The sequence below is a fragment of the Panicum virgatum genome, chromosome 4K, assembly GCF_016808335.1.
Source record: "Panicum virgatum strain AP13 chromosome 4K, P.virgatum_v5, whole genome shotgun sequence".
Classification (NCBI taxonomy): Eukaryota; Viridiplantae; Streptophyta; class Magnoliopsida; order Poales; family Poaceae; genus Panicum; species Panicum virgatum.
The window spans coordinates 18,134,369-18,145,947 of NC_053139.1; the positions used below are offsets into that span (position 1 = coordinate 18,134,369).

General features: G+C 48.1%; 2 protein-coding genes across 2 annotated transcripts; both read right to left on the reverse strand.

Annotated features, from left to right (window-relative positions):
* Positions 1-231: 231 nt before the first annotated feature.
* LOC120701988 (DNA oxidative demethylase ALKBH2-like) lies at positions 232-2,943 on the reverse strand. The gene is made up of 5 exons (XM_039985771.1): positions 2,936-2,943; positions 2,498-2,882; positions 934-1,050; positions 635-821; positions 232-566 (listed from the first exon to the last, which is right to left on the reverse strand). Exons 1-5 carry the CDS (start codon positions 2,941-2,943, stop codon positions 370-372), a joined length of 894 nt encoding a protein of 297 aa, XP_039841705.1. The 3' UTR covers positions 232-369.
* Positions 2,944-4,680: 1,737 nt separating this feature from the next.
* LOC120701989 (early nodulin-like protein 1) lies at positions 4,681-5,510 on the reverse strand. The gene is made up of 2 exons (XM_039985772.1): positions 5,309-5,510; positions 4,681-5,213 (listed from the first exon to the last, which is right to left on the reverse strand). The coding sequence occupies exons 1-2, from the start codon at positions 5,508-5,510 to the stop codon at positions 4,681-4,683; spliced, it is 735 nt and encodes a 244-aa protein (XP_039841706.1).
* Between the last annotated feature and the right edge of the window lie 6,069 nt (positions 5,511-11,579).

Consider the following 11,579-nt stretch of genomic DNA (forward strand, 5'->3'; position numbering starts at 1 on the left):
AACAGACCAGAACAAAATTGATTCGGAAACTGCTGCACTGTCTAGGTTACAAGTCTATTTATTTTTTTGCCATTGATATTCTTTAGGCTTGGGCTTTTGTTGAAGCAGTGATTTTGAACATAGGAAGCTATGCATGCCGCGTGAGTAGTTGACATCCGTTTGAATTTTGATATAACGCGCACGACCTTATTGTGGACTTGTGGTTGCAACATTTTTTTTAACTCAGAGAGATGCGCGTTCCCATCTAGGGCGAGAGCTAGCTGATACTTACGATATAAACTTGCCCCAAAAGTTGAACTGAGCAAGAGCAACAAAACTTGGACTCAGCAGGACTTGTTTATCCTCTCAGAAAAAAAAGACACGCCTTGTTTAGGTCAGTACATGTCGGAAAGTCAGATTGATCCTTGTTGAACTTGCTTTGGCTCGCTTCGGAACAGAGTGCTGCCAGTCCCGCTGGGTGTAACCTCTCATCACAAGCAGCGAGCCATGCTTCAGGAGGAAAGAACGCTGTTGAGGAGCAGCGACCTTGAGCCGCTTTCGAGCAGCTTCTCCAGATCCAGAAGTCGCTGGCAGATGTTTAGACCGAATCAATACCTGGTTGGCAATGAGCGAAAATCACAAAAACAGAAGGTACCTTGTGATTTGCTAGGCTTTTTCCTAAGAAGGAAGTCACGTTCACATCCAAAGCTGACAGATGCTATCTCTGGAGTTGGTCCGTAGAGTGCCTCATCGTCAGCATGCCATGAAACGTAGTCTGAACCGGTCTTGTATCTGTTCAGGAGGACGCTGTTAAAATAGCTCCCCGGAAGGGCTTCATGCACCTAATGAACATTAATGTATCAGCGAATCACTAGAAACGTTGAATGCTGATATTTTGCAATGTTCCTACTGTCTGGTTGTCAAATACAAACAATACGACGGAACACTCCTTACCACTTTCAAGATGTCCTTGAGCACAGGGAATTCATCCCAGGAATGTGCATCAGCTTGATGACCACTATATTTCAGATCTGTTAGCCCTTCATCTGCAACATAGCACATATCTCTAGGCTGCAGAAAAAGCAAGAGGAAAAGGTACTTGGATTAGCAGCTTTCTACCAAATTACACATTTACATTAGAGCAAAGTTTGCTTCTCCAACTAGTTGCGACCCTATCTCTTCCGCAAGGGAAGAATCACAAATCTCCTTTTCCACACAGGTGTTCATTTCTTGTGCCAGCTGAAGACCTTCAGTTTATCAACCAGTTTCTGTAACAAATATCAAAATGCCCTAATACGATTGGTAAGGGATCCCACCCATAACTGTAACACTGGAGACTTCTGTTGCAGTGGCGATACATATGAGCTCCACCCTTAGTCTCTCTCAACCACAGCTCAGTGTGGGAGAAGGATTCAGTGGCTTGCCTTCAGCAAGTCATCGCTTAACTTGAGCATTGTAGATCTGGCCGCTATTTCCTGATCGGACTTGCCAGCAAGTTACTGAATCTTGTTCGCCTATGGGTGTCCACTACTGTTTCACACTGCTGTTTACAAGTTGAGTCCCTGCTCGGCACTGTTGTAATATTTTGTTTGTTGAACTATGACAAAACAATGCATTATGCTGTTTTTCAGAGATTTCAGGTCATCCTAGTTTGCTTACCTTTGTGAACAAACTTTGCAGAGCCATTTCACCAACTTCTTTCTAATCCAAAAATTTGAAACCATCTACCATGGTTTTCATCAATTTTACATCAATTGGAAGAAGTTCACATTAGCTTAGAGAAATTTGGAAGCAAAAATTTCAAATTTCCTAACCCAGGAGACAGAGCCCAGGAAGGCACATCTATACTGTAGCACTGGAGAATTCTGTTGCAGCGGCGATACATAAGAGCATCGTTAGCCTCTCCCAACCACAGCTCAGCTTGTCCACTACTGCTTCACACTACTGATAACAAGTTTGTGTCCCTGCTCGGAACTGGTGTAATCTTTTGTTTGTTGAACTATGACATAACAATGAATTATGCTGCTTTTCCAGAGATTTCGGTCATCCTAGTTTGCTTACCCAAAACCCCATGGTTTTCATCCATTTTACTTCAATTGCAAGTTCACATAGCTAAGAGAAATTTTGAAGCAAAAGTTTCCAATTCCCTATCCCAGGAAGGCACATCTATTATCTAAACCATATGGAAAGGCGCGACCTGGAACCCAACATATGATCAGGATTTTATAGCTAAATTGCTAGAGACACTGTAACCCGATGCTACACTGAAACGACATACATTGGTTTCCCAAAGCCGGATCAATACCGCAATGCCTAAACGAAAAATTCTCAATCGGGCACCACACCTGACGCCTAAGGGGATTCCCCCCCCCCCCCCCCACTAGCACCTGATCATATCATTTCGCCAATACAACAGTAGGGCTACAAATTTTCCCAAGAGGGACGTATCCGGTATCACAACTCCGATAGCACCGAACGCGGCTGAACTGAAGAACTGGCTAACGGAGACGGCGTGGACCTGGGGGCCGGAGCGGCCGAAGACGCGGATGTCGGGGCGCCTCCAGGGGATGGTCCTGTCGAGGCAGTCGAACCACTCCCACGCCTTGTCGCGGGCCACGAACCGCGGGACGTGCACCACCTTGCTGCCGCCGCCCAGGTCCGTCACCTCCCGCCGCGGCGGCTCCGGCCGCTTCGCTTCTCCCTCTCGTTCCCCCTCCGCCATGACGGAATCGCCGGGGTTAGGGGCGGAGCCTCCCACGGTGCCTAGGGTCGGACCGACGAGGCGGAGGCGCGAAGCCATTGGCGGTGCGGCAGTGAAGGGAGGGGTGGAGGCGGCGAGGCGGTGCGGCGGGACAGGATGCGCCGAGCTGCGGAGGCGGAAAACAAGTCGCCAGCGCGAATGACTGATAAATACAGACCACAATTTTACGCAAATGGGGTAGGAAGACGCGTATACCTGAACATGCTGTTTTTTAATTTCTATTGATTGATTAATGAGAAGGCGACTGAAATTTTGGGAAGTCTATTCCCCGCATACGCGGGAGCGAGCGATGCGTCCCACAAGCGCGAGCGACGCGTCGCACAAGCGCGATCGCCCCCGCCATTCTCTGCCTCCTCCGGCTCCGGCGGCCTCTGCCGCCGACACTAACCACTCCTGCCATTGCACCGCCCTTCCATTGCCGGCGTCAACGCCTTCTCCTCGCCCCCGCCGCCGGCCACCGCCCACTGGATGTCCGGCCCCGCCCGGCCGGAGGCGCTCCCGCGCCGCCTCGCCCTCCACCGGCCAACCCACCTCCACCGCGGGGCGACCGCCGCCCCCGCCCCCCTCCTCTAGGTCCGATGGACCTTGGAACCCCGGCAACCCAAAACCTAAAGGCCACCGCCGCTCACTACCACCCCGGCCGGCGGCGGCCGCTCCTCCCCTTCATCCTCCCGTAGCTCGTAGGCGGCGGAGTCGAGAGGAGAAAGAAGAACAGTAGTAAATAACAAATACCCCGCTCTGTACGACGCAATGCGCAAATAGATTTTCTGGAAATTTTTTTATATGTTTGAGTGAGACTTTCTTCTTCTATTATACAGTAGTAAATAACAAAAGACCCAAAATAATTTTGCAACTTACCTCCTTTAATCAAGAAACATGCTGTGTTGGATTAAAATGTTTGGATTAGAAGTTTTAACTGTTGATCAAACTATTTTGATTAGAAACATGAAAAATTCTGTGTTGGATTAAAATGTTTGGATTAGAAGTTTTAACTGTTGATCAAACTATTTTGATTAGAAACATGAAAAATTATAGTTGCATAATTGAAGTAATCAGAGGTACGGCTAAGAAAAATGTCTTAGTTTAGGGCAATACGGAGGATAAAAAAAGGACTTCGATGGGACTTGCCAAGCCACGCAATATAAAGTATAAAAAGCAAATTGTTATTTTGATGCAATTAAACTAATAGTTACGGATAAAGAATAAATATAACATAAATCACAAGTACAACATTTTCAATGTGCTGTTCTAAAGTAGATATATATATATATATATATATATATATATATATATATATATATATATATATATATATATATATATATATATATATAACGATTCTTTGTCAGTCGAACGAAATTTATAAAAGATTTTAGTGTAGATGATTATTAATTCGACATTTCTAAGGGCTGGCGTCGTCTTAAGGCGGTCTCATACAGTGATACGCAATCTTGAGACGACCTACCAGACAAACTTCTACAATAACTTGTTTTTTTAGTTGTCTCGTAGTTATACCACAACTCTTGATTTATGGATGAAATAAAGAAATATTGAGTTGTATGGTAATAACAACTCATACAATGGTGGGAAGTAGTCTCATACTCCTATATTTTAGGCAGTTGTTTCGCGAGGCAACCACCTCTTTCTCTCCTCCACATCACTAAAAATCCTATGTATCATTGCATGAGACGACCTATGAGACGGATGACATGCAGAGAATGCAACGCTTCACATAAGGAATCGAGACAGTTAGACAAATCAAGCATGGATGGAGTCGGAGCGGCTATATGGATGAACAGTACTTTCCATAAGATTTAGCAAAATTATCGGGTCAGGCGTGCCAGCCCTCTGATCCAACGAACGAACAAAACTAAACCTCTGCCGTAATTTCGCTATATTTCCTAACATTACCATATACCATAAGCAGCGCGGGAATCAAATCAAGCGCCCAAGAATAGCAGCATGGCATCAAGAAGAACCGCCCAAACGACGCCGCCACCAAACGAGCAGGATGGCGCACGCGCTGGCGCAGCGCCACTGGTCTCGTTCCCACCGGCGCCTGCCACCGCGCGCGGCGGCAGCGTGGCCGTCGACCCCGACCCCAAGCCGGACCCGCCGCCTCCGTGCCCCGGCTTCGACCCGCCGCCGCTGCCGGAGCCGGAGCCGGGCGACGGCTCGTACGTGCCGCCTTCGTCCTCGCCGCCGGGCGCCATCGCAGCGTCGGGCGCCTCCGCGGGCGGGGCGGGATCGCCGCCGCCCTCCTGCCGCCCCTGTTCCAGGACGCGCAGCATCATGCGCTGGCCCGCCTGGCAGTGGCCCGGCGCGCCGCTGATGAAGTAGCAGAAGCCGCCGTGGTCGAGGCAGAACCTGGTGTCCCCGCCGCCGAACCGCTGCGCCGGCCTGGCGGCGGCGCAGAGCTTGTAGTCGTCGCGGGTGACCACCAGCACCGAGTCGTTCATGTCGTACTTGAAGTCTGCATCAGACATCGCGCAGACACGTACGGATCGGATCGGATCAGCGCTGTCGCCGAATGTGAGATATGAGTGCGATCGATGTTGCTGCGCTTACGGAGGAAGTCGCCGACGTGGAAGCGGTTCCTGGCGGCCCAGTGGTCGTAGCTCTCGCCGGTGGGCGCCGCCGGCTTCTCCCACCCTCTCTGGCCGCCGACCTCGAACACCTGCGCGTGCCAGGACGCCGACGCGGCTCCCGCGAGGAAGACGGCGGCGCAAGCGACGACGACAGCGGCCGGGAACGCGACGCCGGCGCCCATTGCCCCGCTAACGCCACCGAGACCGCGTCGCGATCGAGCTGCCGCTTCTCGATCGACGGAATGCGACGACGAATGGCACCGCAGGACGCAGCGATTCGCCTCGCGCGATCGGATCAGCGCGGGCTCTGTGCGGGAGGGTTTATGTAGGGAGAGGAACGGAGAGGGGGGGGGGGGGGGGGGGGGGGAAGTGTTGTGATCGGCTGGGCGGGTTCGCGCGCGAGTGACTTGGTCAGAGATGCGGACGCCTCCACCACGGGGGTGGAGTTGAACGTGCACGTGGCACCACGTTGCGTTTGGTTTGGAGGAACTGGATATGCTGTCAGTCACTGTGTGAGAGAAAACTCAGAAAGGCTTCTGCGTGGGCTAAATCGGAGGGATTGGGCCGTCATTTCCACCAATCCCTGCACCAAAAATTCTATACATCTTCCGCAATATTTTTTCTCCCCACCTTTCACTGTTTGAAATCCGTGCAACCAACCACAGCTCTTGGATCCATCAAACCCTAACTTCCTCTCTACCCAACCTTCCCCTCTCTCCCCCGGCCGCCGAGCGTGCTTGTCGCATGCGTCTCCCCGAGCAAAGCGCCGTGCCGCCCGCCTCCACCGCGCGCTGCTCCCCACGCCCCGCCGCGCGCCGCCACCGCTCCACCTACCCCCGCACGCTGCTGCTACTGCTTCACCTGCCCCCCGCGCGACGCCGTCGCTCCCTGCTGCCCCTGCGCGCGCCGCCGCCGCTCTCCCCCGGCCCCGCGCGTGCTGCTGCTCGGCCCGCCCATGCGTGCGCTGCCGGCCGCCGTTCCGCCATCGCCGGAGACGAAGAAGGAAGAATGTATCTATTTCAAAAATGTTGATGTAGATTTTTGGAAAATGTTGAATTCATTTTTTGGAAATGTTGAAACAGGCTGTGAAAAATGTTGACGTTAGTATTTATTTCAAAATGTTGATTTGTATTTCAAAAAATATTGAATCTGCTATTTTTCAATGTTGATCTATATTTTTTAAAATGTTGAATTTGATCTTCTATAAATGTTGCATCTAATTTGGGCCTAATGGGCCTTAAAGTTATATTACTTAACCACCTTCCACAAGTTATATAGGAGCCCCCATCCTTGCACAGCGAAATTGTGGAGATGAGCAACGCATGATTTGCGCATAACACAAGCATTTAGCTTAGGTCTTTTTTGGACGATCCAAAATTTAGTTCATTAGGTGATTCAAATGGGTAAACTAATGTAGATAATAAAATGTAGCTCCATCCAACTAAAGTTTAGTCCATTATTCATCAAAATCCATCTAATAATTTGGACCATAAACCAAACAACAAACTATGAGAAGACTAAACTATCACTCACGGAACATCCAAGAGAAAATATGTAATATTTCTAGGGGCAAAAGCGTTTCCATCCCTATCTTGCACTGAAAAGATGATTTTGTTCTTATTTTTTTTAACTTTGTGATTTTACCCCTGTGATTTCAAAATGAAGGCAGACTTTACCCCTAGTTTGTCAAGTCCCAAAAACGGTGTTAATTTTTGGACAAATGGACAGATTTGCTCATGCATTTTTACCTCTATTTCTTATGATAATTGTGTTTTTGCACCTGTATTAGATCAGCAACTTAGCATTTTAAATTCAGAAATTATAGAAAACTTTTACATCATTTCGATTGATATTCCATATATACAGAATTAATATCACAGAACAAAATAATTTGATAAATATTGCATTAACAGCAACAAACCAAATCCATATAACATGCCAAGCATTGAACATGTCAAACAGCAATGAATATGTCTACTGACATGTGAAACAAAAGTAGGTACTATAGTCGGTTTCCTAAGCAACTAGTAATGAGCTACATATCAAGCATTGAAACCCAACAATGGAGCAAGCCTCCCAGAAGTTGCTCCTCTTCCACTCCTTCCTGTTCCCCTTCTTGATTCAGTTGCTCCTCTTCCGTTCCTTCCTGTTAGCCCTTCCTCATTGTTGGCCTCTCCTAGAACTCTTCTCCCTCCTCGTCCTCTTCCCCTTCCCCTTTCCCCTTAACCTTCCTGTATCACTTGCACTTCACAAGAAGATAGAAGCAAGTTAATATATGTGGCAACACTGAAATTTGCTTAGAAAATAGTAATGAACACCATCCATGTATCACATATATTGTCTCATTGTTGTCCTCTCCTGAATCCCCTCCTCTTCCCCTTCCCCTTCCCCTTCCCTTTCCTATATCACTTGCACTTCACAAGAAGAGAGTAAAAGCAAATTAATATATGTTGCAACACTTAAATTGCTTGGAAAATAGTAAGCAGCAGCAACAACAACAACCATGAATCACATACATTGTGTCATTGTTGTCCTCTCCTGAATCCCTTCCTCTTCCTCTTCCCCTTGCACTAACAGTTGTACTTAATGTTTGTTTAAAAGAAGTGTTAGTACAAGTAAATATGAATAATTGGGCTAAATAAATGGAATTGGGCAGCAATGCATGTGTGGCTGTTGACGTTTCTTATGCCCAATGGAATATAAATTCCGCAAGCACACAGAATCACCGTTTTAGCACTTAACTTTGGATTATTCCAGGGTATCGTATTTTTCCTCAGGAAAGCACTATGGTAAAGAGTATCGTAAATTGAAAGATAATCGTACTAGCTTAATCGACCGACTAACTAGACGGGGGTAAGCCAGATACAAGAATAGGATAAATGGCCAATCAATGACCGACTGACATAAGGAGGCTCAACATCTTAGAGCGGTAGTAGCTGGGAGGACAACGAGCGAGATAAGACACCTGATACACTTCTGAACTATCGAGCTAGCCTCTCTAGATCAGACTAACTACCTAACTAATCCCCGGGAAGATAGATCTTACTTCGGCGGCCTCAGGGAAGGACTCAGACTGGGATGAGAAGGGAGTCCAATGGCAGTCGGCAGTACTGCTATGAAAGCACCCGAACGTGGTGGACTATGAGGGACGGACAAGGCTATCACCACATGTCGCCTACCACAACGGTTCCGTGGAGTGGAACACACTTTCTAGCTAACACCGAATTCGGACACCACACCCGTGATTAGTGTTAGGATTTCTCTCGAGGACTTTGAGAGAAATCCCCCTCAACCTAGAGCACTGACTTGAGATACTCTAGTCTGGGCGAGAAAACCTGTAAGATAGAATCCCAACTATTAAAGAGATAACTTAGCCTAAGCTAAAGGATACAACTTCCGCACTCGAGCTGAACACTCAGACTCGAGAGGATAATGAATGTAGAAAGTAAAGCTAACTCAGAAAAATAGAAAAGATAACTTATATTAATAAAGTCAAAAGAAAGATACAAGAGCTATACCAGACTTTCGACGACTCCGGAATCCCGAGCAAGCTCGACTCGACTCTAACTCCCAAACTACTAACCTACTCTAGAAAGCAAAGAGAGAATGAGATCCAATGGTATGTGTTACAAGTGATGGATGGTGTCGGTGTTTTACCGTCGGATTCTCCGAGGGGTATCCCGAGGAGAGTGGTTATGAGTAGGGACTCGCCGAGATCAGAACGCGATGGTGCAAGGGAACACAAGGATTTAGACAGGTTCCAGCCGTCGGAGCGTAATACCCTACGTCATGTGTGGTGGTTTGTATTCCCTTAGGTGTTGTTCGATATTTTAGAGGGATCCCGATTCGCCCTTATATAATCTGGGGGAACATGGTTACATGGAAAGTCCTAGTCGAGTTTTGTTAGGACCCCAGTCCGAAGGGTTCAGCTAGTTTCCGAGTATGTCGACTAGTTCTTCTCCTATTCGGGTAGATACAAAAGAGGTAGGGCATAACCATGTGCTACTCCCTACTCTAGAACATTCTCCGCCCATGGGCAGTCCTGCTGTCCTGGGTTCTGACAAGCCCCCGAGCTCTTTGTAGTCGAGTCCTGCAGGCATTCGTGTACTTCTGAAGACGTTCTTCGAGTGCTTTGAAGGCTTCTGGACTTGGGTCTGGGCGACGAGTGCTTTGGATCCTTCTGGAGCAAGTCGACCGTTTCTAGAGTCCATCGAGTGCTCCGAGTAGTCTTTCGAGTACATCTTTTCGGTTGCATCGAGGCTATGAGGTGCTCAAGCCCCAAATTTCTCTTGGTATATGGTGGGCGATGAACTCGCGCTCCATATGGAGTAGCCCCCAAGCCTTAGTTTGATTTGGTGAATCAGGCTGAGGATCAATTCAGTCTTCTGGGTTCTTCGTGTGCTTGCAACATTTTTGAAAAAGTTGCTTTTGTTTTATGATACGTGTCCCGCAGCCCTCGAGCCTTGAATTCAAATCCGTGATTTGGGGTTAAGGGTCCAGGAGATCGTATCGTGTCCTCTGCCCTTGGGCTGTCCTCTTTGTAGTTGAGATCGAGTGGTTTCGAGTGGCGAAATTGTTGAGATATGTGTATTTTCTTCCTTTGGAATGTAATCCTTGAATGGAAATTTCCGTTTTTGCGCTGATTCCGCTTCTTCTGTGGAGAGATCCGGAATTTGCTGGTTTAAATAACTGTGAAACTGGTGCGTGACCTTTGAGCTTCTTGTTATTTACCATACTGCCACTAGCTTTGCTTATTTAACTGTTCGAGTAAATCTAGGTTTAGCACGCTTCCTTAGCCTCCTCTGCTGCCGCTAACCCATCTGCTCTCGCCTTTGAGTGCCGTGAGAATCTAGCCACCGCTAGCCCCCGAGTGTGAAGCAAGAGAGAATCCGTGTTTTCTTTGTTCCCTTGGCATCGAAAAGGTCTACTTTGAAGGGGAAAGTGGATGACGCTGCCATTGGTGAGGTGGAGGTTCACGGGTGGAAGTCGAGTAAGTGTACCAACTCCCATCTTCTAGATCTTGTGGGGAAGCATCTTCTTCAACCCCGGAGTGTGATCCATTAGCGTGGATTTGAGGGGGAGTCTTTTTCTCATGAGGAGGGAAACGAATCTGTTGTTTTCCTTCCTTATGTTCTTCGGGGCCTTGGTTTCCCTGTTTCCGATTTCTTCCGGGGCCTCCTTTTCTATTGGGGGATTCAAGTGCATCACTTGACCCCTAATTCCATCTTCACATCTCGATTTTTGTTTATCTTTGTGAAGCTTTCTTGGGAATTGAGCTCCACTTCGATTTGTTTCAGTATTTCTTCCATCTGAAACCCCATCCCAACGAATCTAAGGTAGTTGTAGTCGGGGAGCCGGGTTGCAGTTTCGTCAGGGGAAGAAGACCAAGTACATCCCTTACGAGTTGAGTGACAAGGTCATCGACTGGAAGGAGATGTGGTTCTATGTTTGGAATCTTTCTTCTTCTTCCCTTCATCTTTGCACTCCTGGTCCCCCTGTGAAGAAACCGAGTTGGAATTCCAAGGGAGGCAGGGCGGACCAGGTGAACTTTCTCCTTGGGGAGATTGAAGTTTTGAAGGCGGAACACCAGATTACTAGTGCATCCGTGGTGGCACACTGGACCATTCATAGGGTCCAGCCTCTTCAGCAGCGGGTTCATCTTGCCTTCGAGTATACAGGCAAGGGGGATCCTACTCGATATGCTCGGGAGAAGATTTCTGAGGACGATCTGGAGGATCGGGTGGCCGTGCTCTTGAAGAACATAAACTGGAGGCCTAGTCTATCTAGGGCCTTCAGAGCTGACAGGCATCCTCGAGAGGTACTGCTTTGAGTAGATTGTAGTTTTTAGTTGAGTACTTTTTGTCGAGTAGTCGAGTTGATGTGGTATCTTTCGTGCAGATTAATCCCGAAAACTATCACAATAGGCCTCCGCTGCCCAAGGATGTGCCATTGGCGCACATTGACTCAAGTGTGGCTCTGACTTCTTTTTGTCTTGCATCTTGCTCTGATTGGAATGTTTGATCCTCGATTGAACGCTGTTGTATCTTGTTTCCAGGTCCGTCGGCCAGTCGGGCGGCGTCGGATGTCCAGGACCGGGCGGCGGATGAGCCGGCCGTTGATTCGGGGAAGACCCGGAAGCGGAGGGCAGCTTCCGCTGGTAGCATTGACAGGTGTGTCCAAACTGTTGCTTTTTCTGGAGTCTTGCATTCATTTTTTATGGCTTTTTCTTCTTCTCAGGCCTCCTTCCCCTT